Source organism: Poromitra crassiceps (assembly GCF_964638095.1).
Source record: "Poromitra crassiceps genome assembly, chromosome: 9".
In the NCBI taxonomy this organism is placed as follows: domain Eukaryota; kingdom Metazoa; phylum Chordata; class Actinopteri; order Beryciformes; family Melamphaidae; genus Poromitra; species Poromitra crassiceps.
The window spans coordinates 41,614,919-41,641,884 of NC_139630.1; the positions used below are offsets into that span (position 1 = coordinate 41,614,919).

Genomic DNA, 26,966 nt, shown 5'->3' on the forward strand with positions numbered 1-26,966 from the left:
AAATGATGTCAGGGTTGTGAGTTTGAGGGTGCTTTGGAGTGCGTTCCAATCGTTTGCGGCTGCAAAGCGGAAGGAGGTGCGGCCGAGATCAGATCTGTATCTGACTAAGCTGGGGATGATGAGCTTGATGTGCTCACTTGACCTAGTGTTGTATGCATTGGAGGCTATGGAGGAGAGAGGTGAGGTAATGTGGTGTGTTGCCTACTATTGTCTTGTATATAAAGCAAAGTCACAATAGGAACACAAAAATAAAAGTAAATCCTGGGTGTTGGATAACGTTAGGTTATCTCGAAACCGAGGCTGTTGGCACAGCGCCTCTGTCTGGCGTCTCCTCTCTCCGTCTCCCCCCCTCCCTCCCTGAGCCTTAAAGCCATGAGATATAACATTCCTTTATTTCCTTATTGTAGTGCGATATAAAAGTCCTTCTTACAGTAGATAAAAGTCCTTATAGTATAGTAGTCCTTATAGTGAGATATAAAAGTCCTTCTTACAGTAGATAAGTCCTTATAGTATAGTAGTCCTTATAGTGAGATATAAAAGTCCTTCTTACAGTAGATAAAAGTCCTTATAGTATACAGTAGTAGTCCGTATAGTGAGATATAACAGTCCTTCTTACAGTACATAAAAGTCCTTATAGTGAGATATAAAAGTCCTTCTTACAGTAGATAAAAGACCTTATAGTATAGTAGTCCTTATAGTGAGATATAAAAGTCACAGATATTTTGTTTTCTTTAACATATGAAACTGTTTTTTTTCTCACTTTACTTTATTCAATTTTTTGTATTTATGCTCTATAAAATGTTCACATTCAATATGCAAGCTGCCTGACTGAAATACTCTCTTGCTGTCTGTAGCATAACAGCAGATGATATTCCTGTGGTCAGTGCTTGGAATGATGCTGATCAAATCTACTCCATTGACTGCAGTGTCACTGGAAGGATGGCCTACATTTTGCCATAACTTCACAAACAAGTGCACACAAATAGACAAAGATTTATAAAATCCCCCTTTTTATTTGATTGAATTTCATTTTTAAATACACATTTAAAGACCGTCCACACAGAGCCATGGTTAACAATGAATGACACGCAAAAATAAAACGCTTTTCTGTCAAATCTATGAGGAATTACTCCAGATTTAATTGCAGAGTTGACAGTGTCCTTGTCCCCCTTTTACCAGAGGAGCTTGGTGAGGTTTAGACCAGCCCTAAACTGAGTAGTTGACGTACCTCATGGCTATTTTCTACTCCTGCTTAATTCTAATGTTTTTCTTGTCACTCTCAAAGGCGGACGACAAGGTTTTGGTTTTTGGTCAACTTACACCCCATTTCCACCTTGTTTTTAAATGTGACCTGGTCACATTTGGACTGGGAGTTTTTTTTTTTTTTTTTTTTAAGTCATACCTTTTAAGGTTTCAGTTATTCTGCGGTGTGAATTATGTATTGTTATTTGTGTTATTTAATAAAAGTGTCACATTAGAAAATAACAGCTAGTGTTAATCTCCCCCCCCCCCCCCCCCCCCTCATAATATTAGTCTCAGAGTCGAATCCGAGACAATTAACCTTCGGGTCATTGTTAAGATGTTAAGACATTGAATGAATAATAAAACAATATGAGAAATAAATTTCAAATCAGACTATAACATAGCCTCTTTTTTTGCAATGGGCCAGCTGACAAATTAGTTGTATATTTATATATTATGTATATATAAATATACATGTATATATATATATTATAATTTATATTATATCTTTATTGAAATTTCTCAGTACTCGCATACCAGTACATACAATTTGACCTATGAGTCTGCATTTAATCCTAGTGGGCAGCCGCCTTTTTTATTTTTTAGAATATGCGAATACCAAATTTGGAAACTGAATACCTACCAAATGAACGAATACCCGAATATTCTTAAGAGCGACAGATGCCCAGACATGGCCGACCGCCGACTTGGAGTGTCTGGGACTTAATGTCCCACAGTCCCCATAGCTCCAGCTCCAAGGCGTAACTTGACCTTTGTCTCACCCCGACCAGGTGCATCCATATGCGTTCCATAATACGCTCGAGGGTACCGGGCTCGCTACATCCACCACACAAGGTGTGCGACAGAGTGGTGATATATTAACCCGTCAGAGTGAGAAAGGGTTGTCTAGGTGCTTTTGGATCAAACCGTTCTGGGGACACACTGGAGTGATGCCGGTGGGTACGATGCTAACCACTACTAGTACCTACCAAGAGAGTTCACGGGGGAGTGATACTACTTTGGCTAACAATTAGCTAGCTAATGTTAGCGCACACACAAAAAAGAGGCAAAGCCTCGGGGCATTAAACGTAGCTACACTTACATCTGGACCACTAAAGGTTCCTCTTGTGCTGAGAAAGTAGCTACTCTGACTTAGGAGGTAAAGTCCCTCAAACATTTCAAGAACTGCGGTGGTTCCCAGTTCCTGCTGTGCGAACACAGCAAAAAGGGGAGTGCCTCCAACTATTCTATTCCAACTACTCCTAGAACTATGAAAATTTCCTGTGGTCCAAAAGCACCTAATGTCTACGGCCCATATTCACCAAGCATCGCTCAGTAGAAAACCTGGTCGCTGGTCCTACTGTAGGTCTATACTAGAGTTTACTGCAATGCATTGGTTAATATTGAAGGGTTTTGGGAGCTTGACATGGCCCACTGTCTGTGCTTTGCAACAACAATCTTTAAACCTCAGCACGACACAAAGAAACATTCATTCATTTATCACGGGAGAAAAATAAAGATATTAGCATTTCATAAACGTATTCATAGCTAGAGAACATATAAAAATAAAAATAAACTATGGCAATTCACCAACAACCAATGATACTTTGCACTGGACAAAACTTCACAGCACAACAAGTTAGTGACTTCCAGATTCCAGACAATAGTCAAAATACAAACAAAGAAATCAAACAAACTAACATTGCATGGCAACAACAAAAAAGGTCCTAGAGCTTCACCTTGCTTTACCAAACATTTTAAAACCTTGGCATTACAATTTTTACATATTTTCTAGGAGAACACTGATTATAAATACCTATATAGGCAAATTTGGTGTTTAACTAATTAAAAAAAAATATTGTGGTGTATTAATAAAGAGGCAAACTGACAACCACAGAGACATGAGCATGTTTGGAAATGTATGCCCTGGTTTATGCTGCTTCAATGATGGAAAGTGAGAAAAATGTAATAGAAGCAGTTGAAACATTAAGTTTGAAATCCAAGTAGGAAATTTAGATCAGATATCTCAACCAAGCCCTTTCCAAGATGCAGTTATCTGACATTACTGTACATGTACTGTAAATGCTAAACTTCTTTACTTTTAACATGTTTATAAGCCTCAAAATACTCTTAAATCCAATTTTCAGCAGTGCATGACCTTAAATCAATCAAAGGAACAGTGTGGTAAATGGTTAAACATATCCATTTGACATGTAAAGTTGCACATACAGTTGCCAATATACTATGCTAACTAGCTAGCTAACATTGCTTCATAAAACACTGAGGGGAAGACATTGCTTTGGGTTAAATACGACTAACTTAGCCATTGTATCCGCTCACTGCTGATTTACCATACTTGAGGGTATGATGTGAAATTAGAAGTTAGCAAACAAACGTAACACAACCGCTAACCACAGCCTTATATATTAACAAATAGAAAAGAAAAATAGAAGCACTAGACTAGTACCACTGGGGACCTCTCTGTAGGCAGTGTGTAGAGCACATTTGGTAGAGTTCCAAAGTCACGTCAAGTCCTCTCCTGGTTAAGCAGCATACAGTATGAATCAAGGGACTTCATTTCAACTTCTTTACTTTTACTGAGTTAAATGTTCTATAGTCTCTCCTGATTCTAAATATAGCTGAATCGCTTGGTTTGACCAAGTCCCCCCCCCCCACCCCACCACCAAGATTATTATTACAGTAAAGGTGGGGGGAGAGAGGGGATGACGTGTGACAAAGGACTACGGATTGGATTCAAACCCGGATCCGGATTTGACTAAGGCTTTGTGGTACACGCTCTACTAGGTGAGCCACCAAGTAAAACTATTTTCATAAGCATTTTATGAAATGTAGATGGAATGGCGGATGAAATCCCTTGGTTCATATGCCTAGAGGGCGTGACTTTGGCACTCTATACAGATTTCCATGTGACGTGCACTATGGCTGCTACTAGGACCACGGGTGACACTCTCTTCCTGCATTTCAAACCAAAACCATCATCCAAAGAGAAAATGCCAAGACTAGGTGACAATGGAAAGTAGTGAACAGTGAGAAGGATGAGTACAATACGTTTGACACCAGGAGTATGGATCTCTTGATGAACCTTCAGGAGTCGGATCATCTCTGAGTGACGGATCACTGGTGGCCAACGTACGTCACCATGCAGCTCCAGGAGCTGTGAACAATAGAGTACTGCAGGGATCACGTAGTTTTGTAGGCTTACCCAGAAGTCCCTGCACTTCCTGGTTTCGACGCGAGTATTTTTGTATGGGGATTTCGGTTAAATGCATGAAATAAGGTCTGTGGTTAACAAAAGTTTATAGAAAGAGCAATGTTCGTGTTCAGCAAGATAATCTTCACAAATGAGGACCACTTTTATGACTTTTGAAGCATTTTCTGAAAATGGCGTAAAAATCGGATTTACACTTCAAGTCATAAAGGTTTTCCTCATTTGTGAAGATCATCTTGCTGAACACAAACTTTGCTTTCATAAACTTTTGCTTGACCACAGACCTTATTTCAAGCATCTTAATTAAAATTGGCTAAGTGGCGGTGTGTCACAATTGTGATGTCATCAGTGATGTCACTTGAGCAATTGTGCATCAGTGATGTAATAAATCCTTCCTGGCTGAGGCGAAAGTGGTGGGAGTATAAGTAGGCAATGTACACCGCCTCCGGAACAGATGCGGTACGGCTCCAAACAGACCCACACTCATGTAATCTGTCGGACGTATGCGGAATCCGACAAAAATAGAACAGGTGCGTAATTTTTCCGCACCGCATGTATCGCCATCAATTAACATGGGCGAGAGTCGATCAGACAGTTTTACCGGATCAAATCTCGCCCAACACAGCCGTAACGCATATGGTGTACATTGCCTGTAAGTGGCACATCATCTCCAGTCTCCACCTTAGGAATCGAGCACACGTAGGAACCCAAAGTGCTAACGTCCAGGTCTTCCGGACTCATTCTTGCGGTACTCTATACTGAGGCCCAGATTCACTCAAGCACTGAGCACTATCTTCTTCTTGCTGGATTAGTCTTTGTTACAACTAAAAACATGCAAACCTGATCTGATCCTCCGTATTTGATTTGCATAGTGAAGAAGACAAAACTCAGCACTCTTCGCTCAAGAAACTAATGGCTCATTTCCACCGCTGGTATTGGTGCGGCTCGGCCCAGCTCTACTCGCTTTTTTGTCTATTTAAATAACGACAAAGAAATATACATTCTCCTAGCTGATGGTCTCATTTGCTCATGTAGGTCATATAGAGGCACCAGTATTTCATAACCAGTTTAAAGGTTCCGTGTAGGGATTTAATTTTAATGTTGCAAACATCTATGGCCCTGTTTTTTTTATAGCCTACATCCATGGTATGGTCGCTGTGACTACAGCACCAAAGTCACGCAGGCTAAAGTCACATCCTCTCCTGCATTCAACATCATAGCAAGGGATTTCATCTGCCATTCATTTTCCATCTACATTTTGTCAAATGCTTATAAAAAATAGTTCTACTTGGTCAAACCAAGCGATTAAACTATATTTAGAATCAGGAGAGACATAACATTTCACTCTGACCGAAACAAAAATAAAAATAACGTTTTTATCAGTTATATATATATTTTTTGGTATACAAAAAAAAATATATATATGGGTAGCTTGGCTGTTTCATGCAGCGTTGTGGCGTTGCTATGACGACCAGTTGTGGGCGGTGCAGATTGAGCGGGTACTACTTGCGGTGCAAGCAGACACTACAAGTAGAGACGAGCTGATACTATACTATCATATACAATGCAGTACCATGCGGTGGAAATGAGCCATAAGGTGCAACAAAATGAGCACATTGTCTTCACAATACAATCTTAATGAATCTGGACCCGAGTTCATTACAATGTTTCGCCCAATATTGGAAACCAACGCTAAGGATGAATGAAAGAACTGCGGTTTGACCCAAGATGTAAAAGAACTGAAATTGATAACTAGAAAATAACCTGCTTCTCAGTTTCACAGAGTGCATAGACGCAAGTGTACACTGTACATACACTTATAACAAATACATCAGTGGGTTACACTGAGCAAATGGTGTTTCCATTGAACTCCAGTCTTTAGGGAAGAGGAGAGACTATCCTGACGTGACTCATGGTGGGTTTGGCTGGCTACATGGAGCTGTTGGCTTTGGTCTCGCAAAACAACTGACCGGAACTAAATAAATAGCGCAATAACACAAATCAGACAAAGGAGAATGAAATATAGGTCAATCTCCTGTTAAAAACAAGTTCAACATTGAGTTTCTTTTTTCGTCCACAGGCCTCACTGGTATGATCACTGTCTGCTAAAGTCAATGGATTATTCTGGGGGCTTTTTCAGTACAGGATGGCACAGGTTGACATGAGGGGCTGGTGTGAGTGAGAGTGTGTGTATATGTATATGTTGCTTTGTATGTGGTGTGTGTTACCAGTGTCTGCACAGGTCTGTAAAGGTACAGTGTAGGCAGGCCTCTGTGTGTGTGTGTGTCTGTGTGTTAACATGCTGTACAGTAGGGGCATGCATCCGGACGACAACACATGCACATTGGGGAAGGAAGCCTCGTCTTCGCTCCAGATCCATGCTGTAAATCCTCAGCTCCGGGTTTTGGCTCAGACCGCTGACGACGAACACACACTCGGAATCGGACTCAGAACCGACAATCCCACACACTCAGTGTCACCTGGTCACAAAACACACAGTCTCAAAAAAAAAAAAAGGGAGATGGGGGGAGAGAGCAAGAGAGAGAGCCTTTCGGCCCTGGTCCAGATGGTGGATGTAGATGTTGGTCGTCTTCTTTGAGGGCTTTGCGCATTCACAACCCGCTGCTTTCTCTGTCTTCCTGTCAGCCCAGTGTCACATCCTTACTGGTTGGAATGGGATGACTGGAACAGGCTGGTAAGGAGTCCTGGCATGGATGACTGGCTGGACCACTTGCCAAGTCACAGAATGCTCGGGCCAGGATAGCTAGCAAACTGGAAGGTCAGAGGGGGACTCCATGGAGGAAGAGTTAGCTAAAAGGCAGGTGGTTGTCAGTGGTGGAGGATGGACAATTAACCTAGCCTATCATAGCCTGGCTAGTTGGTTAATTAAGTGTGAAGAGACCTCCATAACTTGAACTCCATGGAGTGGGCCAAGAGCCTTCCAGTGCCCACATTAGGGGTGCTGTCCAGTACAGGAGGTCAGGTAGGTAGGTCAGGGCTGGGGCAGGGGGATGGCCTGGCTGGCTTTGGGCTGTTCAGTCTCTGGGCCGTTGACAGCGGTTGTATGTGGCTGGATCATGATGGGGGCCCGAACATCTGGAGGGGGAGGGAGGGAAATGTCAAACAGATGTGAGTCAGCCATGCTGAGCAAACCACAGGCAGGAAGAAGAAGAAAGCAGCCAGCAGCATAGTCATTGTGGTCGCCAGGCTAGATACGTATCTGTCAGACCTCTGTGTGTGTAGAGCCCTGCATTCTGGTATCTGTCAGACCTCTGTGTGTGTAGAGCCCTGCATTCTGGTATCTGTCAGACCTGTGTGTGTGTGTAGAGCCCTGCATTCTGGTATCTGTCAGACCTCTGTGTGTGTAGAGCCCTGCATTCTGGCCTGAGCCTGAGGGGGCCGAGGCCTGGCCCGGCGGGGCCGACTTTCACGTCACTATCTAGGGCCCGGTCCTCCCCTCCCTCCTCTTTTTTAATAGCTTTGGGACATAAATAGCCTATCATAATATCATAGGCAGGCATACCAATCAAATAAACTAATTTAAGAAGTTAACAATTTGATTATAAAACGAAAAAATATATAGTTTTAGGCTATAGGTCTACAATCGACACCGCCTGACGCATGCACGCACACGCACACACAAACACCCACCTGCACTTCCATGCAAGCAGCTGCGGCCTCCTTTCCTTCCTGCCTCCTGAACTACAGTATAACGTCACTGTTTCTAATCTGAACTACAGTATAACGTCACTGTTTCTAATCTGAACTACAGTATAACGTCACTGTTTCTAATCTGAACTACAGTATAACGTCACTGTTTCTAATCTGAACTACAGTATAACGTCACTGTTTCTAATCTGTTCTTGACTAAATGGATTCTACTCGTGATGGAAGTCATGGGACACAGCATGCTTTCTCTGCGTGCCTAAACCTGTTGTGGGGAAGTTTTCAGCATGGGACGAGCGCAGCATCTTTACAGGAGGCTGTCAGCAGCAGTGCGGCGACGGCCCGTCTGGACGCAGTGGACGGTCTTATATAATGTTGCGCATAATGTTGGATTTAACCTCTCTGGGTAAATACTGAGTTTAGCTTATTGTTCTCTAAACAATTTGCGCTGCATTAATATAGGCTACCATAGTACATTACTTGTCTGTGTGTCACTTTTTTGGAGTGAATAGCCTACAGTATATGCGACATGTTGCCAAGTTCTCTCGGGTCGGGCTAGGGCTTAAATCTTAGGCCCGTGCAGGGCTCTACCTCTGTGACTCATCAGGGATCTCCCTGCTCGCATCTGTGGACAGTCCACACTTACAAATTGAGCACTAATGTGCAAGCGCAGAGCCAAAACGCTTTGCCTCTGATCTGGGGGGGCCGAGGGCTCGCAGCCCCTAGTCTGAACCAGGCATTAGGAGTACTGTAAGATCATGGCAAAGAGCAGTCCAGGCAGCAGACAGAGCACGGAGCTAGAGGTCTGCTACCCGACCCTAACCCAACAGGATATGAGACCCCATGTTGGATATTGGCTGGGTAGGCCTGGTTAGGGCCTCGGGCCTCGGGTCAGATAGGGCTGAATTGTCTCGGGCCCATTTGAGGCCCATGCAGGGCTCGACATGGAGTTAAGAGGAGTCTACAGGTCAGCTTAGCAAGAGTTGTTAGGGCAGCTAGGAAAACAGGGGAGCAACAGTATCTCTGGGATCAGCCTAAACATTTTTACTATTCACAGAACTGGATCTAGAGTTTCTTCTTAGGGTTAGACCGATATAAGTGGGGGATCATATGGGTCAAATGGTAGTTTCTATGGTGCTGTTCTATGCTCTACTGTGGACATCTCCAGCATCTGACCTACCTTGCCCCTGCTAGTGGAGACTGATCCACTCTGTCACTTCCCTGTGTGAGAACAGGCAATCAGCATGCAGCGGAGAAACACAGAGCACACACTTTACATCTAATTCCTGCTCTCAGGGTTTCTGCAGGTTTCAACAAGTAAATGTAAGACTTTTTAAGAGCATTCTGAATGCAATTTGACACCTATTTCACTTCCATACTGGCAAAAAAAGTACCAGGAATATGAAGGGAAATCAGACTTTGATGCTCCGGATGTGAAACTATATTATATATATATATATATATAAACCAGCTCAGTGGCCTTGTGGTCTGAGTGTCCGCCCTGAGACTGGGAGGTCGTGAGTTCGATCCCCGGCCGAGTCATCCCAAAGACTATAAAAATGGGACCCATTTGCCTCCCTGCTTGGCACTCAGCATCAAAGGGTTGGAATTGGGGGGTTAAGTCACCATATGATTCCCGAGTGCGGCGCTGCTGCTGCTCACCGCTCCCCCAGGGGATGGGTCAAATGCGGAGAACAAATTTCACACATTGTGTGACAATCAGTGGGACTTTACCTTATATTGGGGGATGGCAGCAGGTGTTTGCTACTGGATTTTTACAGTGGCTTTATCTTCCCATGGAGTACAATAATGACTTTATACCCAACATCCCTAATTTTCAGCGTTTTCTTGTCCAAGGTGCAGCTGCTTCAAATTTGTTATGCATTGTTATTTTAATGCAACTTTATAAACTTTATAAAAATAACTTCATAACCCAAACAATTTAAGCCGTGGCAAAAATGATCATATTAAAGACATCCTCCTTATAATAAAATTGCCTATGTGGCGCTGCACTCCATCGGGCGGCGTCAGTCACAATTTGCGTCACGAAAGTGACATCGGGCCAGGCGGCCAACCGATACCACGCTCACCCCCTACCCCCTCCACACACAGACTTCACATAGTGCCACCTACTGGCAAACACAAAAAGCGGTTTATTATGAGCCGTTCGTCTGATTGACTTCAAACTCGGGTAGTGCGCTCGTGCAGTTCAGTTTAGCGCCACCTACTGGCAACACAAAAAGCAGTTTATCTCACGGACCGTTCGTCTGATCGACTTCAAACTTGGGGAGTGCGCTGCTGGGAACCCGACAGAGTGCAGTGCCGAATTTCCTGCAATTCGGCATAGCACCACCTACTGGCAAAACAAAAAGTGATTTATCTCTAGAACCATTCGTCGGCTCGACATCAAACTCGGGGAGTGCACTTGGGGGGACCTCTACGGAGGTCTTATGATGGAGGTCATGTCTATCATGTACAGGGCAGTGTGTCCTCTCGATCCACCGTAGCAACAAACTTACCACCACTGCTACAGAAGATGAGAACTTAAAATGGTCATAAATAACAAAAATAAAATGAGAGGAAACACTGCAGGGTATCTATTCTGCAGGTTTTAGAAATCCAAATCCAAATTGAAGACTTTACAACCTGGAATTGAATTAAACAACACCAACAAGGAAACAAAGCTGGCAAAAGCAACACTGATGCTACAGTATTTCATTCATCACTGAACATCTGCAGTAAACAAAGCACATTGACTTCATGTCACTCTGACAAGGAGCAAACAGACACTATGTGCCGCCAGGCCGCAATGCCCATAGCCCACAAGCAGAACCAGCTGAGCGTGTTGGTGGACCGGCTGGAGCTAACCTCCCCCAGACCCTAACCCTAAACCTAACCTCTCCCACCGCCCACGCCTAAACCTAACGTCGGCATTGCGGGCTGTCGGCACTGCGGGTGGTCGGCATAGCGGGTGGACCCCGTGGACACACATGCAGGCATACAGGACTGACGTGACACCATGCGTGTTCAAAGACACATGCATGACGGTGGAGATGGACAGAGCATCAACGCTTTGTTATGGATGAGTCAACAGGAAGCACGAGCAAGCACAGCCGGCATGGGACAAGACGAGTGCACTGATGAAAACACAAACAAAAGAGGCGGCGGTGGCTCTTACGAGTCATTTAGACTCCGGTAGCGTCTCCCCGGGGTGCTCTTCCCTGTCTGGAGCCCAGGTGGGTGACTGGGCCTGGGGCTGTGACCCGGGCGAGGTGGGCGACTGGGCCTGGGGCATGGGCCCGGGCGGAGGCATGGCCAGGGGCATGGGCAGAGGGATGGGCTGGCTCTGGGACACAGGCTGGCTGTCTGAGCCTTCTGGACTAGATGCAGGCTGGATTATGATTACAGTGTTACCTGTAGGATTAGAACATGGAAACAGTCCCCAGCTAAATCCATGGGTGAGATAGGAGATGATGGCTAGATGGTTAGGTGTTGTGTTCAGGAGATCTTGGCCATCTCGGTACAGGATCAAAGTAAAAGAAGATCACAGTCTTGCTGTTGTAGCTACTACACTGTGGAACAACCTTCCTGAAAGTGTTGGTCAGCACAAGCCATTACCAGTTTGAACAATTCAATAAAGACCTACAGTACTCAATGCTCTATGGCAGCAGTGAGCAAACTTTTTTGGTTGTGTAGTTACAGTACATACAGAAAAATATAAGGAGTTGTGGGCCAAACAATATTAAGTGCAGCAGTATTCAACCAATTACATTGAAAGACCACAAAACTCTGTGGGATCCAAAATTAATTTCCTATCAAAATAAGTATTCGACAGTTTATTGATGCGCTCACCTATTACAATGGGTATTTCTGTATTTTTTGAAAATGTCTTTTCAATTTCTGTGCCAAGAGGTTAAGACAGAGATCATTTAAGCAAAATTCAGTATAAAAATGTTCAGAAAACGGCCAGGGTACTAAAGTATAATGCTTTTCCCCTTTAAACCAAAAAGGGGAAAGAAAACAAGAAAATTTGCCCATTCTCTTGTTGGTTTAAAAGGATAAACGATCGGGAGAGATGAATCATTGACTTTTACACTTAAGAGCCGGACGTGCAGCTACTTCTGCTGCAGTACTCCATACTTCAGATAGGCAATACGTAATTTTGTAGTTCCCACTCATGCGCGTGCGTATTTAAAATGATTTAAATTAATACAGATATGCTGAAGAGTTGCTGTGTTGTTGGTTTCACTAACAACAAATCAAAAAACACGGAACTGCAATGTTTTTTGTTTTTAGAGTAGGGGTGACACTGTCAATGTGGATATTGATGCATACAGCCTTGTGGGGCGTTATCAATGGGCTGGATACCGCGTTCATATAAGGTAAGTACTAACTAGCCGCATTATTAGCTTGCTTCGAAGCTTCTTCTTCCTCCCCCGGCAGTCAAAAGCCTGTTGCCATTTTGCTGGAACTGCCAAGAGATCAGCTAAACGTTAGCTTAAATGGAATTATATGGAATTATTTGCCTATCTAAATGCCTGCATGCAAATGTCCTCCCCTCCCCCTTCTGTGTGCTCTTGAAACTTCTGCTCTTGGATCTCTTCTCTTCTCTCAGATTTGTTGTGCAACAGTCCTGTCAGAAATCCACAGCCAATAGAATGCCAGGATAGTGTCACATGATTGAACATTGGTATGTTTTGGGTATCTCGCTACAATTGTTGATAGTTTCCAAACATCTGGCACAGAGCTGTCCTCGGTGGCAGAGAAGGGGGGTACTACAAGTCGACTTTGGTGTTTGCTCAAAGGCTGGGGATTGAACCCGGGACCTATTTTGACATTCAATGGTGTAATATAACGAAGTATCAATGACTTGCAGCTGGCAGGGGTGAGTTTCTGCAGGAGGATTTTTCTCAAGGTAAACAGAGAGAAGGTAAACACTGCCCATGTGCTTACCGTATATTAAGAGATTATATATGATACAAAGTGGGTTGATTATCGGTAAAGCCATCCTTTAAGGGTTGCCCACAGCCTTTGAGTCATTTTTATGCTTTTCTATTTTTGTCTTAAAAAACCGTTTCTGGCCTCGTCTACCAATCTTTGCACTTTGTTTCTAAGGGCTTTGTATTTAATATAAAGATCATTGACAAAACGCAGAACATGCAAGTCTGCAGCTGCTGCATTTTGGGGGTTTGTGAATTTGCGCAAAGTGAATTTCAAGCCCTGCTTTCCACACTCCCCCCTCCCTCTCACCTGCGTTGGCCCCCGCTCCGTCGGCTTTAATCTGGGCCTCCAGGTCCTCGGGGTCCACGTACTGGTAGCTCTCCTCGTCCTCGGGCGGTTTGCACTTCCCACAGCAGAAACAGCAGCAGCAGCAACAGCAGCAGCAGGAGAACAACGTACAGCACAACACCAGGCTCTGTGAACGCGCGCACGCACACACACACACACACACACACACACACACACACACACACACACACAGACTTGTTAAAACACTTACAATCTACAGCCATATAGATGGTTTTCACAGAATTGTGTGAATCAGCTAAGAGGTGGCCACGCATGGACACCTCTTAGCTGTTGTAAAATCACTAAACCATGGCCTCTTGTGGCTTATTAATTTGAAACCTAGCTTATTTCCTGTCAGCTATTGTATTAGCAAACATTGCAACAGAAAGTAAGCTAGGGGCAACTTACAATGTTTATGTTGTCAAGTTAAAACTCAAGGTTATGAATATAACCCTGTTTTTTTTTTTTAGCATGGTGAAGTGAGTCCTCACTTATAGGGTATCCTGGATCCCCCAGGATCCATAAGAACTACTTTATTTCTACGCCAGGCTGAAGGACTGGGGTGTGGAAAGAGCGAATCCTTCCGCCTACAGGCATGAGGGGGGCGTGCCCCCTATATATATTCACTCATTAGTAATAAAAAGACTTTGTGCACATTTATTTCTTCCCAAAACGTACAAAATGGGCCTTTAAAAATAGCGCCTATAAGCGGGCTTTTCGATCTAAAAGCGGTATATAACATGGCCTTTAGGGGTGGGGGAAAAAATCGATTCACCTAAGTATCGCGATTTTTAATGTCACGATTTTTTGGATCGATCTTTTATTCCAGAATCGATAATCGCAAATAAAAAAAAAAAAAAAAAAAAATTTTTTTTTTTTTTTTGGTGCTTGCAGTCAGGCCACTCACTGAACAGCAGGCCAGGCGCCGCCTACTGGTTTACTAGTGGTTTTATTACTTTATTAGTTAGTCTGAAGTAATAATTACACTTCAGGGTTAAAGTGGGTGCATCTCATTGTAAAATTGGACTTCAAACGGCCCAAATCTGGCTTCAAACGGCCCAAATTTCACGCGCGTTGGCCCATATCACCCTGGCCTGCTTGGTATCTAATGCCCGGCCTGAATTATGATCCCAGTCCGCCCCTGTTTTTAACTATATCGCCCAGCCCTACTCATGATATATAATATACAGTCTCTAGTGTATGATTCAACTTTTCCCATGTTCTAATCTAGTGTAAAAAAGCAAACAAACTGAAAAAAGAAAAGAAAAAAAGAAACAAAAATCGCAATAAATCGTAATATCGAATCGCAATAATCGTAGAATCGCAATACTTAAGAATCGCAATATAAATCGAATCGGCACCCAAGAATCGTGATAGTATCGAATCGGGAGATAAGTGAATCGCCACAGCCCTAATGGCCTTATTGTCCGTGGTGGCCGAGGTGAAAGGCAAAGAAAATCATTATGTGAAACACCCCCTGATCATCCCCACACATGTGCAGTACAATGGATCATAAACTAGATATGTCAGAAAGGCAACGAAACTCGCCGAAAGAGCTGCCTATTAAGAGAAGAGCTTCGCAAATCTGTGGTGAGGCCTGACATCTAATGGTGAAAAGTAGGGTACTGCACTGGCTATCTGCTATTGGCTAGTCTTTGTGCCAGGTGATGTGACCACATAAATCCCAATGTGCAACCCGCATCTCACCTTAAACCACCATTTGGACATGAGGAAGTAGTATTTGACGCTCTCCTCTCCGAACTGCTCGGAGACGTAGAGGCCCATGGAGCCGTACTCGTCGTAGATCTTCCTCTTGGTCTCATCGTTCAGGATGGAGTTGGCATTGTTGATCTCCTTGAACTTCTCCGCCGCCTCCGGGTTGTCCGGGTTCTTATCCGGGTGGAATTTCAATGCTAGCTTCCTGAGAAAATCAAACCAGGAAAAACCAGAACCAGGAAGAGATAAACCACTTGCATGATCAGGTTTACAGGTAAAGTCGATACAGCAGGCGTTCAAAACCTTTTTTGCTTGTGACCCCACTTTAATGTCGCAAAAATCTAGGGACCCCACACGTTCTTTTTTTTGTTTTTGTTTTTTGTTAATAGTTTGTAATAGAGTACCACAGGGATGACATATTTTGGTAGGCCAACTCAGCTAGTCATCCTAGTTTCGGTTCCCAAATCTAAAAGTCAATGGGGTTTTTGTCTGGGGATTTCGGTTAAATGCCTGAAATAACGTCTGTGATTAACAAAGGTTTATGAAACAGCAGACTTTGTGTTCAGCAAGATAATTGCATTTACGATTCAAAAGTCATAAAATTGGTCCTCATTTGTGAAGATTATTTTGTTGAACAAAGTTCGCTATTTCAGAAACTTTTGTTAACCACCGACCTTATTTTATGCATTTAACCAAAATCTCCATACAAAAATTGTATTACTCGAAAGACATTGATTTATACTTACTTTTGTCTCAGCATTACTTTTAAAAACAGCTGAGGCATTTGGCAGAATGCCTTAGAGAAGAATGTAATTACCTTCGCCAAAGAGGTTATGTTTTCTGTCTGTCTGTTATCTAACCCTGTTGGAGGTCTGTGCTCTGCCAGTGCCCTTCTAGTTCTATTTCAATAATGAGAGACTAGAAGGAAAGTACCATAAACTTTAATGATAAAACAAACAACACTTAGATTTGGCGAATGACTCCATGGTATGATGACGCTCCTCTGAGACGTGAGGACGTCAGTGATTTATAGGATAGAGAACCCCCATAGGGAGTTCTACTGGAGTCATTACAGTGGTGGTGTTCAGGGGAGGAGGAGGGGCGAAGCAACAGCTACACAGGATCAGCAGGATCATCACACAGGGTGAGTTACAACTTTGCAAAGACTGAGATAAAACTTCATTTAGGTGATTGGCCAACAGCCGAAGAGAGGGAAAGCGAGGGAGACATTGATTGGACAGGGATAAAGGGGGCGTGCATATTTATGAATGGCTGATGTAACCTGAGGGCGTTGCTGCAGGGGAGAGAGAGATGAATGGAAAGGAACCATGGATTAGTGAATGGGATGGATAAACTGACATTGACTAGTGAAGTAGTCTCTATTATTGAAAACAGTCTGAGACATTATTAAAGTTGCTGTTAAAGTAGTTGGGGGTGAACATCACTAGACAAAAACAAAATTACCTGAAAATAACCTGCTACAATAGCAGAATGAGTAGGAGAATTTTCACATTTGATTAGTACGGTAATTTACATTTTAAGTTTGGTTTAGTAGCTAAAAGTTGTTGTATGGCATCTAAATGTTACCGAAAGAGTGAGAATGTCACATCTGTGGCATCTTGGGTACTGTATCATGTAAAATTATATATGTCAGTGGGATCTTTTAGGGCCTAATGGGCAGAACGTAAACAAATGTAAAACAGGGTATGAGGTAGGGCTGGGCTGCTACTAACAATTATTCTACTTATTGATTATGATCTGGCGATTATTTTCTCGACTAATCGATTAGTTGTACTCAAATATCAGACGATGAAAAATGGCGATCAGTGTTTCCCAAAGCCCAAGACGACGTCCTCAAATGTCTTGTTTTGTCCACAACACAAAGATATTCAGTTTACTGTCATAGAGTAAAGAGACCAGAAAATATTCCCATTTTATAAGCTGCAATTAGAGAATTCTGACTTTTTATTTATTAATAAAGACAATTGATTATCAAAATAGTTGAGACATTTTCCGTCAATCGACTAATCGTTGCAGCTGTAATATGAGGGCTAGAGATGTGTTTTCCAAGCTATTTCAAGTTTATTATTTTGGCTAAACACGGATGTTGGGACAGGTCTGTTTACCTGTATGCCTTCTTGATGTCCTCGGCGGAGGATCCTTTCTCCAGGCCTAGCACTTTGTACAGACCCTCCCCAGCCGTGGACATCTTCCTCTGGGGACGGTTGGTGTGTGGCTCAGCCATGGCTCACCTCTGCTTTTAAAATAAAATAAATCATAATGTTGATGTTGGTTAGAGTTTACAGATAACCTCTGCTTTCAAAATAAAATCAATAAAATAAATGTTAGAGATCAAGAGTTTAGTCATCAAGTATAGAGATGCACCGATCCACATTTCTTCAGTTCCGATCCCGATACCTGAATTTGGATATCTGCCGTTACGATACTGATTCCGATACCAGAGCTCTTGATAACTCTCCCAAGGAGCTGCAGCCTCCATAGTAGCTGGCTCCTACTGTGACGTCAGTTAGTCTTTGGTTTGGTATCAATTATCTCATAGCATTAGTTACCTGGCTCATAATATTCCACAATATTCAATAAAAATAATAATAAAGGTCATTAGCTATATACAAAACAATTAACAAATGATCCACTCAAAATTATTAAGATAACATTTCAACAAATAAGCAACAATTAAACACCCCTGCCACTTTACCACATTAAGGTCAAGTGGGAAACCTGCCAAATATGTACAGTATGTATGAGACAAAAATATTTCCAAAACTAAGGACATGTTGTCGAGTTAGCTAACCGCTAAGGTTATACCTCACTTCTACTACTACTTACTAGCATGTTTCATGTTATGTTACGGTGGGTTTATGTAGATTGGAATGTGGATCAGCGATGTCAGTCCGATATCCGATATGTGAATTACGTCATATCGGCACCCGATACCGAGATCCCGATATGATATCCCATCCCTAATCAAGTATTGAAGCCCATTGCCTTGTTGCAAGATTCAAGGTACGCCAACATTTTGAGAGTTTAGGCCATTTGCCATATTGCCGATATTAAAACTAGAATGTACATTGTACATGGCTTTATTTTTAATCTGCGTGCAGTACAAACTGTGGTAAAGACCTCACTGCTACTTAGCTTAGCGCTACAATGGTAGTGAACAGTACAGCAGCCTACCCCCATTCAGTCACCAAAAATAGACATTCCAACAGTGCCAAAACACTCACAAGTTCTACCACAGTTTGTACTGCATGCAGATTGAAAATAAAGCCATGTGCATTCTAGTTTATCACTTTAAAGCTCCCCTCCAGTGTATTTTGTCATTTTTACGCTATTTAATGTGTTGCTAAATCTTGCCCTGGCCTGTTGCCATATATATATATATATATATTAGGGATGGGCATCGAATTTCGAATTTTCGAATAATCGTTGTTATTATCAAGGTCGACTTTTATTATTGAAATTCGATTTTTTTTTTTTTTTTTGTGAAATGTTGCATTGTCTCCCCTGATTCTAAGTATAGTCAAATCGCTTGGTTTGAGCAAGTAAAACAATTTTTATAAGCATTTTAAGCAAGGTTTATGGAAAAATGAATGGCGGATGAAATCCCATGAAGAGGGAGAGGGGGTGACTTTGGCACCCCTTTGGCACTCAGACCTGAGCCTACTAAATATTTAATGAACCACTCATGATTGTCAAAACTGTTTTTTATTTTCGAAAATGTCAATGTCATGTAACATGTTCTTTACTTCAGTGGTGCAATGCTTGTTTGAGCTAAAAATCCACAGCAGAAGCTTTTTATATTAATTAATAAAGCCGTAGACTTAGAATCAGGGGAGACAATGCAACATTTCACTCACAAAAAAAAAAAAAAAAAACATTTTTAATTTTTTTTTACATTTTTATTTTTATTTTCGAATTTCGAATTAAATTCGAATTTGGCCAGCGAATTTCGAATAGTATTTTTGCTAGAAATGCCCATCCCTAATATATATATATATATATACATAAAATATAGATGAGTGATATCGCCTAGGACCCCACATCAAAAAATTACAACTATCCCTTTAAGAACACATGAAGGAATAATTGAACAGGAGCAAACATCCAGACTTTGCTTATCGGTTAGCGTTTTGTTTGATTGTCGTTTCGATACACAGCCCTAGGCTTTCGAAGAACGAGGAACTGTTGGCTATCAGATGTCAAAATCTGTCTCCTTTAATAAAGACAAAGTAAACTTTATTGCCATTAAAAGAAAAGTACCAAAGGTTGAATGGCTACTTATAGGAAAAAAAATCACTCGATGAGTGAGAATAGCGGCACTCGAAAAAGTAAAATGCAAGACTTTTGCTCAGGTTTCCATTTTTATTTCAGGCTAGACTGATGCGTTTCGGCCATGGGCCTTCATCAGAGCATCATACAAAATGATGGTACCAGCCTCTTTTTATAATGCAGGTAAAATAATCATCCCCACCTGTGTAGGGGGAGGTACTTGCTTAAAATTAATACAACATAGAAATATAGCACTTAATAGAAAAAAGTACATGATACAACAGTGACTTCATGAAAAGTTGCATAGACACAGTACAGTAGTACATTTTTATAATAGTGACATTGGGCTATATTCTAAGAAAATCCCGTTTGACAAGAATTCTGAAGTTCAGGGACACTTGGATCAACATCAAGGCATACAGACAAGGAATTGTAGACAATACTATGATAAATCAAGGACAATCTGCTCAGACCCAGAGATTGACAAGGAGCTGAAAGGAAAAAAGTAAAATATCAACAGCAACACGTATGGACAACAACAATCCAAGGAAATAGGAGAACTAGAGTAGAAAATAGAAACTATAGCCAAGTCACCTATCTCTTTATAAGAAAGGGCGATATGAAAAGTCATCATTGAGTTTGATTGTCGTTTCGATACACAGCCCTAGGCTTTCGAAGAATGAGGAACTGTTGGCTATCAGATGTCAAAATCTGTCTCCTTTAATAAAGACAAAGTAAACTTTATTGCCATTACAAGTACCAAAGGTTGAATGGCTACTGTCTTCAGTTCTTTTCTCTCCACCAGTGAGGTCAACCTACCACACAGTCACCCTCTCAGTCACTGACCTATCAAACTGTACCATGGCACACTAAAGAGTGTACCCCCCCAAAGGCCCAAGGCCAAAAACATCCTGACAATGACTGATATATGCGAGTTCAGGACAACCCTGACTGCATACTAACTCAAAACCAATCATTTTTACTGTTGAACCTAATGAGAGAGAGTTAAGCCATGGCCACAGCCACACTGATCTGTCAAAAAATTGACAGAATTATAAAACGGAAAGATGTATGTCCGCTGCATCTACAAGTTATCTACTTGTACAGCAGGTGGTGGTAAGCACATTGAAGGTGTCAACGACCCACCAATAAACCGAGAGAAAAATAAAGCTGGCGTTAGCTAGCTGTTAGCTCTGTGTGCTACGTTACTTATGTGGCAATAAAATGCCACTGAATGTCACTGAATATCATTGATGTAATGGTCGGCTAGTTTGAGTACCGGTAATGCTGTTTCTATGAAGCCCACCAGCTTTGATATCTGTTGGCTAGTTGTTGATATGGGTAAAATAACATTATGTTATATCGATGCGGACAACCCGCTCAGCCATTTCTGCTCTGAGAACGCCTCCTGGACGGCTAAACCGATGGTGACTATCTGATCATCCATCCATCCGATACTCCATTCAGAAAAAGTTCAGCCCTCTTGAACTTTTCTGTCCATCAAAACATATGCAAATTTGCTGGATACGTACGCTTCATCAGTGCTGAGTGCTCCACTTGAAAATTAATGTAAGTGAACAGAGAAATGAACGCAGACGGACAGACACCACGGATCAGTGTGGCCACCCCCTTAAAGGATAATTTCGTTTTTTTTCCCAACCTGTACCCTATTTTCCACACTGTATGTGTCTAATAAACTCATCTATTTTCCATGCTGTATATGTCTAATAAACTCATCTATTTTCCACACTGTATGTGTCTATTAAACTCATCTATTTTCCACAGTGTATGTGTCTAATAAACTCATCTATTTTCCACAGTGTATGTGTCTAATAAACTCATCTATTTTCCATGCTGTATATGTCTAATAAACTCATCTATTTTCCACACTGTATGTGTCTATTAAACTCATCTATTTTCCACACTGTATGTGTCTAATAAACTCATCTATTTTCCACAGTGTATGTGTCTAATAAACTCATCTATTTTCCACAGTGTATGTGTCTAATAAACTCATCTATTTTCCATGCTGTATATGTCTAATAAACTCATCTATTTTCCACACTGTATGTGTCTATTAAACTCATCTATTTTCCACACTGTATGTGTCTATTAAACTCATCTATTTTCCACACTGTATGTGTCTAATAAACTCATCTATTTTCCACAGTGTATGTGTCTAATAAACTCATCTATTTTCCACAGTGTATGTGTCTAATAAACTCATCTATTTTCCATGCTGTATATGTCTAATAAACTCATCTATTTTCCACACTGTATGTGTCTATTAAACTCATCTATTTTCCACACTGTATGTGTCTATTAAACTCATCTATTTTCCACACTGTATGTGTCTAATAAACTCATCTATTTTCCACAGTGTATGTGTCTAATAAACTCATCTATTTTCCACAGTGTATGTGTCTAATAAACTCATCTATTTTCCACACTGTATGTGTCTATTAAACTCATCTATTTTCCACACTGTATGTGTCTATTAAACTCATCTATTTTCCACACTGTATGTGTCTATTAACTCATTCAGTGCCAGCCACTTTTGGAGAACGGATGCTCCCAGTGCCAGAGTTTTCAGAGCGTTTTCAGTGATTTCTCGAGGCCCACAGAATATTGTGTGATATTACTATGTAAACACCGAACACGCACAAGAACGAGCTGGCTCTATTGTATCATCAGCAAAAAAAAGTTTATTGATACCATTTTCCGTTCTTTAGTTATGAGCCGGAGAAGATAGGTTGTTTTCAGCGTTTTCAGGCTTTTCAAATTATTAGCTGAGATAATCCGCCTTTTGTGAAATGCAGCATTTCAAGCACATTCACTGAGTCTGAAGATAATATTTTCTGATGTAGTGACGTAGTTGTTGTGTGATGCCCTGCGTGCACCACCCCCCTCCCCCCCTCCCCCCGTAAACTCCTCCCCACACTGCACACAGCCTCACGCAACCATTATATTTTCGGAGTACTGCGTTTGTGTGCTGCTGTCGGCTCTCAGCGCCACAGCAGGGAAGAGCCAACCCGGATTGCTGAATGGTTTGGCGTCAGGGGCTGCTTTCCTGTCTGCTAATCGGTTGGAGAAACTATACAGACAGACAGACAGACAGACAGGGACAGAGGGGCTCAGTTGTGAGCGCGGATTGACTCCTGTTCGGAGCCAATGTCAGCTCCCGCGACAGAGCAAATGGCTCTGGGAGCATGCATCGGGTTGTCTTTGATCCACGGCTTTTAGGCTGTTTCTCGGACCTGTCTCTAATCTGGACTGCACCGAGCAAGCACTGTCGCCACCTAATGAGTCCGTAAAATAGGTTATACACCTCCAATAGCTACTATAGTTGTACAGGAGCTGCGGAAGGCTTTGATCGACGTCCCACCGTCAAAAAACGCATTGGACGTCGAAGGACGTCCGTGGCATTCTACGTCACTATTTAATTGGACGTCGAAGGACGTCCATGGCATTCAATGAGTTAAACTCATCTATTTTCCACACTGTATGTGTCTAATAAACTCATCTATTTTCCACAGTGTATGTGTCTAATAAACTCATCTATTTTCCATGCTGTATATGTCTAATAAACTCATCTATTTTCCACACTGTATGTGTCTATTAAACTCATCTATTTTCCACACTGTATGTGTCTAATAAACTCATCTATTTTCCACAGTGTATGTGTCTAATAAACTCATCTATTTTCCACAGTGTATGTGTCTAATAAACTCATCTATTTTCCACACTGTATGTGTCTAATAAACTCATCTATTTTCCACAGTGTATGTGTCTAATAAACTCATCTATTTTCCACAGTGTATGTGTCTAATAAACTCATCTATTTTCCATGCTGTATATGTCTAATAAACTCATCTATTTTCCACACTGTGTGTGTCTATTAAACTCATCTATTTTCCACACTGTATGTGTCTATTAAACTCATCTATTTTCCACACTGTATGTGTCTAATAAACTCATCTATTTTCCACAGTGTATGTGTCTAATAAACTCATCTATTTTCCACAGTGTATGTGTCTAATAAACTCATCTATTTTCCATGCTGTATATGTCTAATAAACTCATCTATTTTCCACACTGTATGTGTCTATTAAACTCATCTATTTTCCACACTGTATGTGTCTATTAAACTCATCTATTTTCCACACTGTATGTGTCTATTAAACTCATCTATTTTCCACACTGTATGTGTCTAATAAACTCATCTATTTTCCACAGTGTATGTGTCTAATAAACTCATCTATTTTCCATGCTGTATATGTCTAATAAACTCATCTATTTTCCACACTGTATGTGTCTATTAAACTCATCTATTTTCCACACTGTATGTGTCTAATAAACTCATCTATTTTCCACAGTGTATGTGTCTAATAAACTCATCTATTTTCCACAGTGTATGTGTCTAATAAACTCATCTATTTTCCACACTGTATGTGTCTAATAAACTCATCTATTTTCCACAGTGTATGTGTCTAATAAACTCATCTATTTTCCACAGTGTATGTGTCTAATAAACTCATCTATTTTCCACAGTGTATGTGTCTAATAAACTCATCTATTTTCCACAGTGTATGTGTCTAATAAACTCATCTATTTTCCACAGTGTATGTGTCTAATAAACTCATCTATTTTCCACACTGTATGTGTCTAATAAACTCATCTATTTTCCACAGTGTATGTGTCTAATAAACTCATCGTGACAACATTTTTTCAAATTGGTCGAGTACTCACCGAGATAGCCCTGTTTCCAGCTGGAGCAATGTGCTCAAACAACTACACAGTGTAACCGAGTCGGGCAATTGCGCACCGCATCGTCAATACACGTTCGCTAATAAAACTGTTTGTTTTGGGCTGGGAGGCTCAAACTGTCAATAGTGTCTGGCAACATGGAAATGACTCTATACAGTATATATTTAGCTGATTGATGAATAGTTTCCCATTCAGTCCCTCTGTTTTGGCCGCTTCTTCCAGTTCACTTTTTGGACATGGAAGTCTCCAGCACAGCACTGTTGATGAGACGAGAGAGAGGAAATCCTTCGTGGTGACACAGCGCGAACTTCGCTGTCTTGCTGGTTGCCCCTATGTCTGCAGCGCAGCTCCTCTCTTTCTCTCTCCTCGCCTGTTCACATGGAGACGACTCTATACATGAATATTATTCTCCGGGGCATACCGATCTGCAGTATATGTATATGACGACGAGTTGGGAGTGAGAATGTGTTGGGGCTTTAACTGCTGAATACTGACTGGACATGGATTTGCTCCACGATTCGTGATGTCACAAATTTTGTTTGTTGAAAATGGCCTTTTCAGTGAGCTCTGAGAAACTTTCCACTTTCAGCAGATGATTGTGCGAACAGCCTTCTAGTGTCGAACTCGGCACAGACATCTGGAGGATTCTCTATCCTAGACTATACAAATTGCCCTCCTCTCACCTCCAGAGGAGTGCCTCCTTACAATGGAGTCATATGCCGAAGCTCAGACCTCCAACTGTATAAAGAAAAACAGATTTTTGACTTTAGGGGGTCTTTATAGACCCCCTGAAGTCAGGTTTCAAGATGTGTATAAAATACTCCTATGAATAATAATTAGCGACTGATGGTTTTTCCCACAAAAAAAGGTTAGATTATCTTGTTAAAATCCTTAAAATGATTTCCTTTCCTTCTCCCTCATTTGAAAATCCAAAGCAACCAATCAGAGTTATCTAAAACATAACTAGCCAATCACAGCATACAACATGGGCTATCAACACATTCTCACTTGTGACAAAGTTATGGCCAGGGTTCCTGACCGATCTGCAGTATATGGCGGGTTGGGAGTGAGAATATGTTGGGGCTTTAACTGCTGAATACTGGACAGGGATTGGCTCCAAGATTCGTGATGTCACGAATCTGCTTGTTGAAAACGGCCTTTTCAGTGAGCTCTGAGACACTTTCCACTTTCAGCAGACGATTGTGGAAACGGCCTTCTAGTGTCAAACTCTGCAAAGACATCATTCTGCACAGTGAAGCTAAGACATCCAAATGAAGGAACATGAAGAAAAACAGATTTTTGACTTTAGGGGGTCTTTAAATAAACAAAGACAGCTTTCGTGTCCAGCTAGTTACAACCACAGAACTTTTTCAATTAAACACAACATACCACAAACTGCTGGTTTGGTCCACCGGTCCAGTAACATTATAGTACTGGTATTCTAGTACCGGTAACGTAATGTGCTATAAGGAAGACATTCTGTGTCCTTGTGGAGCTGTACAGTTAATCCTTTGCTAATCTCTCTGTGCATGGAGAATTACTACTTATGCTCCGTCTTTCACCACTGGCCAATCAACTGTATCAGTCTTTAACCACTGACCAATCAACTGTGTTTAACCACTGACCAATCAACTGTCTTTAAACACTGACCAATCAACTGTATCAGCCACATTTTAACATATGACTGAAATCTGCTCATTTTCTGAGCAGAATGAATGTAAATGTAACGTTGGTGTTGTGAGCTAACTCACCTGCCTAACGTTAGCTAGATAGCTAGCTGCTAAACACAGCTTGGCACCTGCTGCTGCCTTGATTCAAGGAAAGCCTCACAAATACATGGCTGTGGAAAATGTCAGCTAGCACTGCTAGAGCTCAGCTGGCCCGTCGCATACAGACTGCTCTATATGCAGACAACGTCACCACACACCATTCACAACATCTCACATTGTATTGTGCCTTTGCTTAACAGCAAATATAAATACCCAGTGAAACTACGCTACCAACCAAGGCCCCGCATGGATCACTACGGCCAAATGTTCAATTCGGCTTACACCCAATACACCATAGCACTGACTATCTCTTTACAAGTTCAACTGTCTGTTCAGACGCTCAGTCAATGCTACCAGGTCTTCCACTGACGACGACGACGTTGTATTTTCGGAATATCATGCGAACCAATACTAATAAAAGATGTAATTGTATCGAAACAGGTGTTGTGTGGCACGGTACGTTATGTATGCCGAACTGATGAGTGACTGCCAATGTTTCAGACAATGTCTGGAGCCGTGCGTTCCATTGCCGATACGCAAGGCAGCTTTAAATCGACAGATTTGTCAATAGAGTTCGTCAAACAGAGAGAGCGGGATACACAGGGCTAGCTACACACAGCATCACGGCTAGTAGACAGCTAGCTAGCTAACGTAATACTAGCTTGCACACAGTCTGTCACGGCTGACACGGACTGGCTTCAGTAAGTAAGTCTTACCCTGTGCGAACTGAACACGCTGTATGTCGTTGTGAGGTTAGCGGGATCATAGAGGCTGTATCCACTGCGACGGCTAAACTCCCAGTTAGCTCAAGAATAACCAGTAGACTGCTCCCAGCTAGTCGAGAAGGGTCCAGCTCCGGCCGGAGGCAGTACAGAGCACGCCCTACAGAGCACGCCCCCTAAGTACTGAGCACACCCACTATCGTTCTATTATACGGCTCTGTTGCAGCCGTAGCGAGGGTCTGACCATGTGACTCGTGAGACGATGTGATGACTATG

The 26,966-nt window shown here is 41.9% G+C and overlaps 1 protein-coding gene across 1 annotated transcript; it reads right to left on the bottom strand.

Moving 5' to 3' along the window:
• Nucleotides 1-7,307: 7,307 nt before the first annotated feature.
• Nucleotides 7,308-26,780, bottom strand: dnajc5ga (DnaJ (Hsp40) homolog, subfamily C, member 5 gamma a). The gene is made up of 5 exons (XM_083643327.1): nt 26,685-26,780; nt 17,269-17,396; nt 15,134-15,347; nt 13,388-13,553; nt 7,308-7,567 (listed from the first exon to the last, which is right to left on the bottom strand). Exons 2-5 carry the CDS (start codon nt 17,385-17,387, stop codon nt 7,464-7,466), a joined length of 603 nt encoding a protein of 200 aa, XP_083499453.1. The 5' UTR covers nt 17,388-17,396; nt 26,685-26,780; the 3' UTR covers nt 7,308-7,463.
• Nucleotides 26,781-26,966: the final 186 nt, after the last annotated feature.

Coding starts and splice junctions, on each gene's coding strand:
- dnajc5ga (XM_083643327.1), bottom strand. CDS start 17,387: ATGGCTGAGCCACACACCAACCGTCCCCAGAGGAAGATGTCCACGGCT. Junction 13,554..15,133: donor TGTCCAAATGGTGGTTTAAG/GTGAGATGCGGG, acceptor GCGCGTTCACAG/AGCCTGGTGTTGTGCTGTAC. Junction 7,568..13,387: donor CGGAGCGGGGGCCAACGCAG/GTGAGAGGGAGG, acceptor CTCCCCCTCCAG/ATGTTCGGGCCCCCATCATG.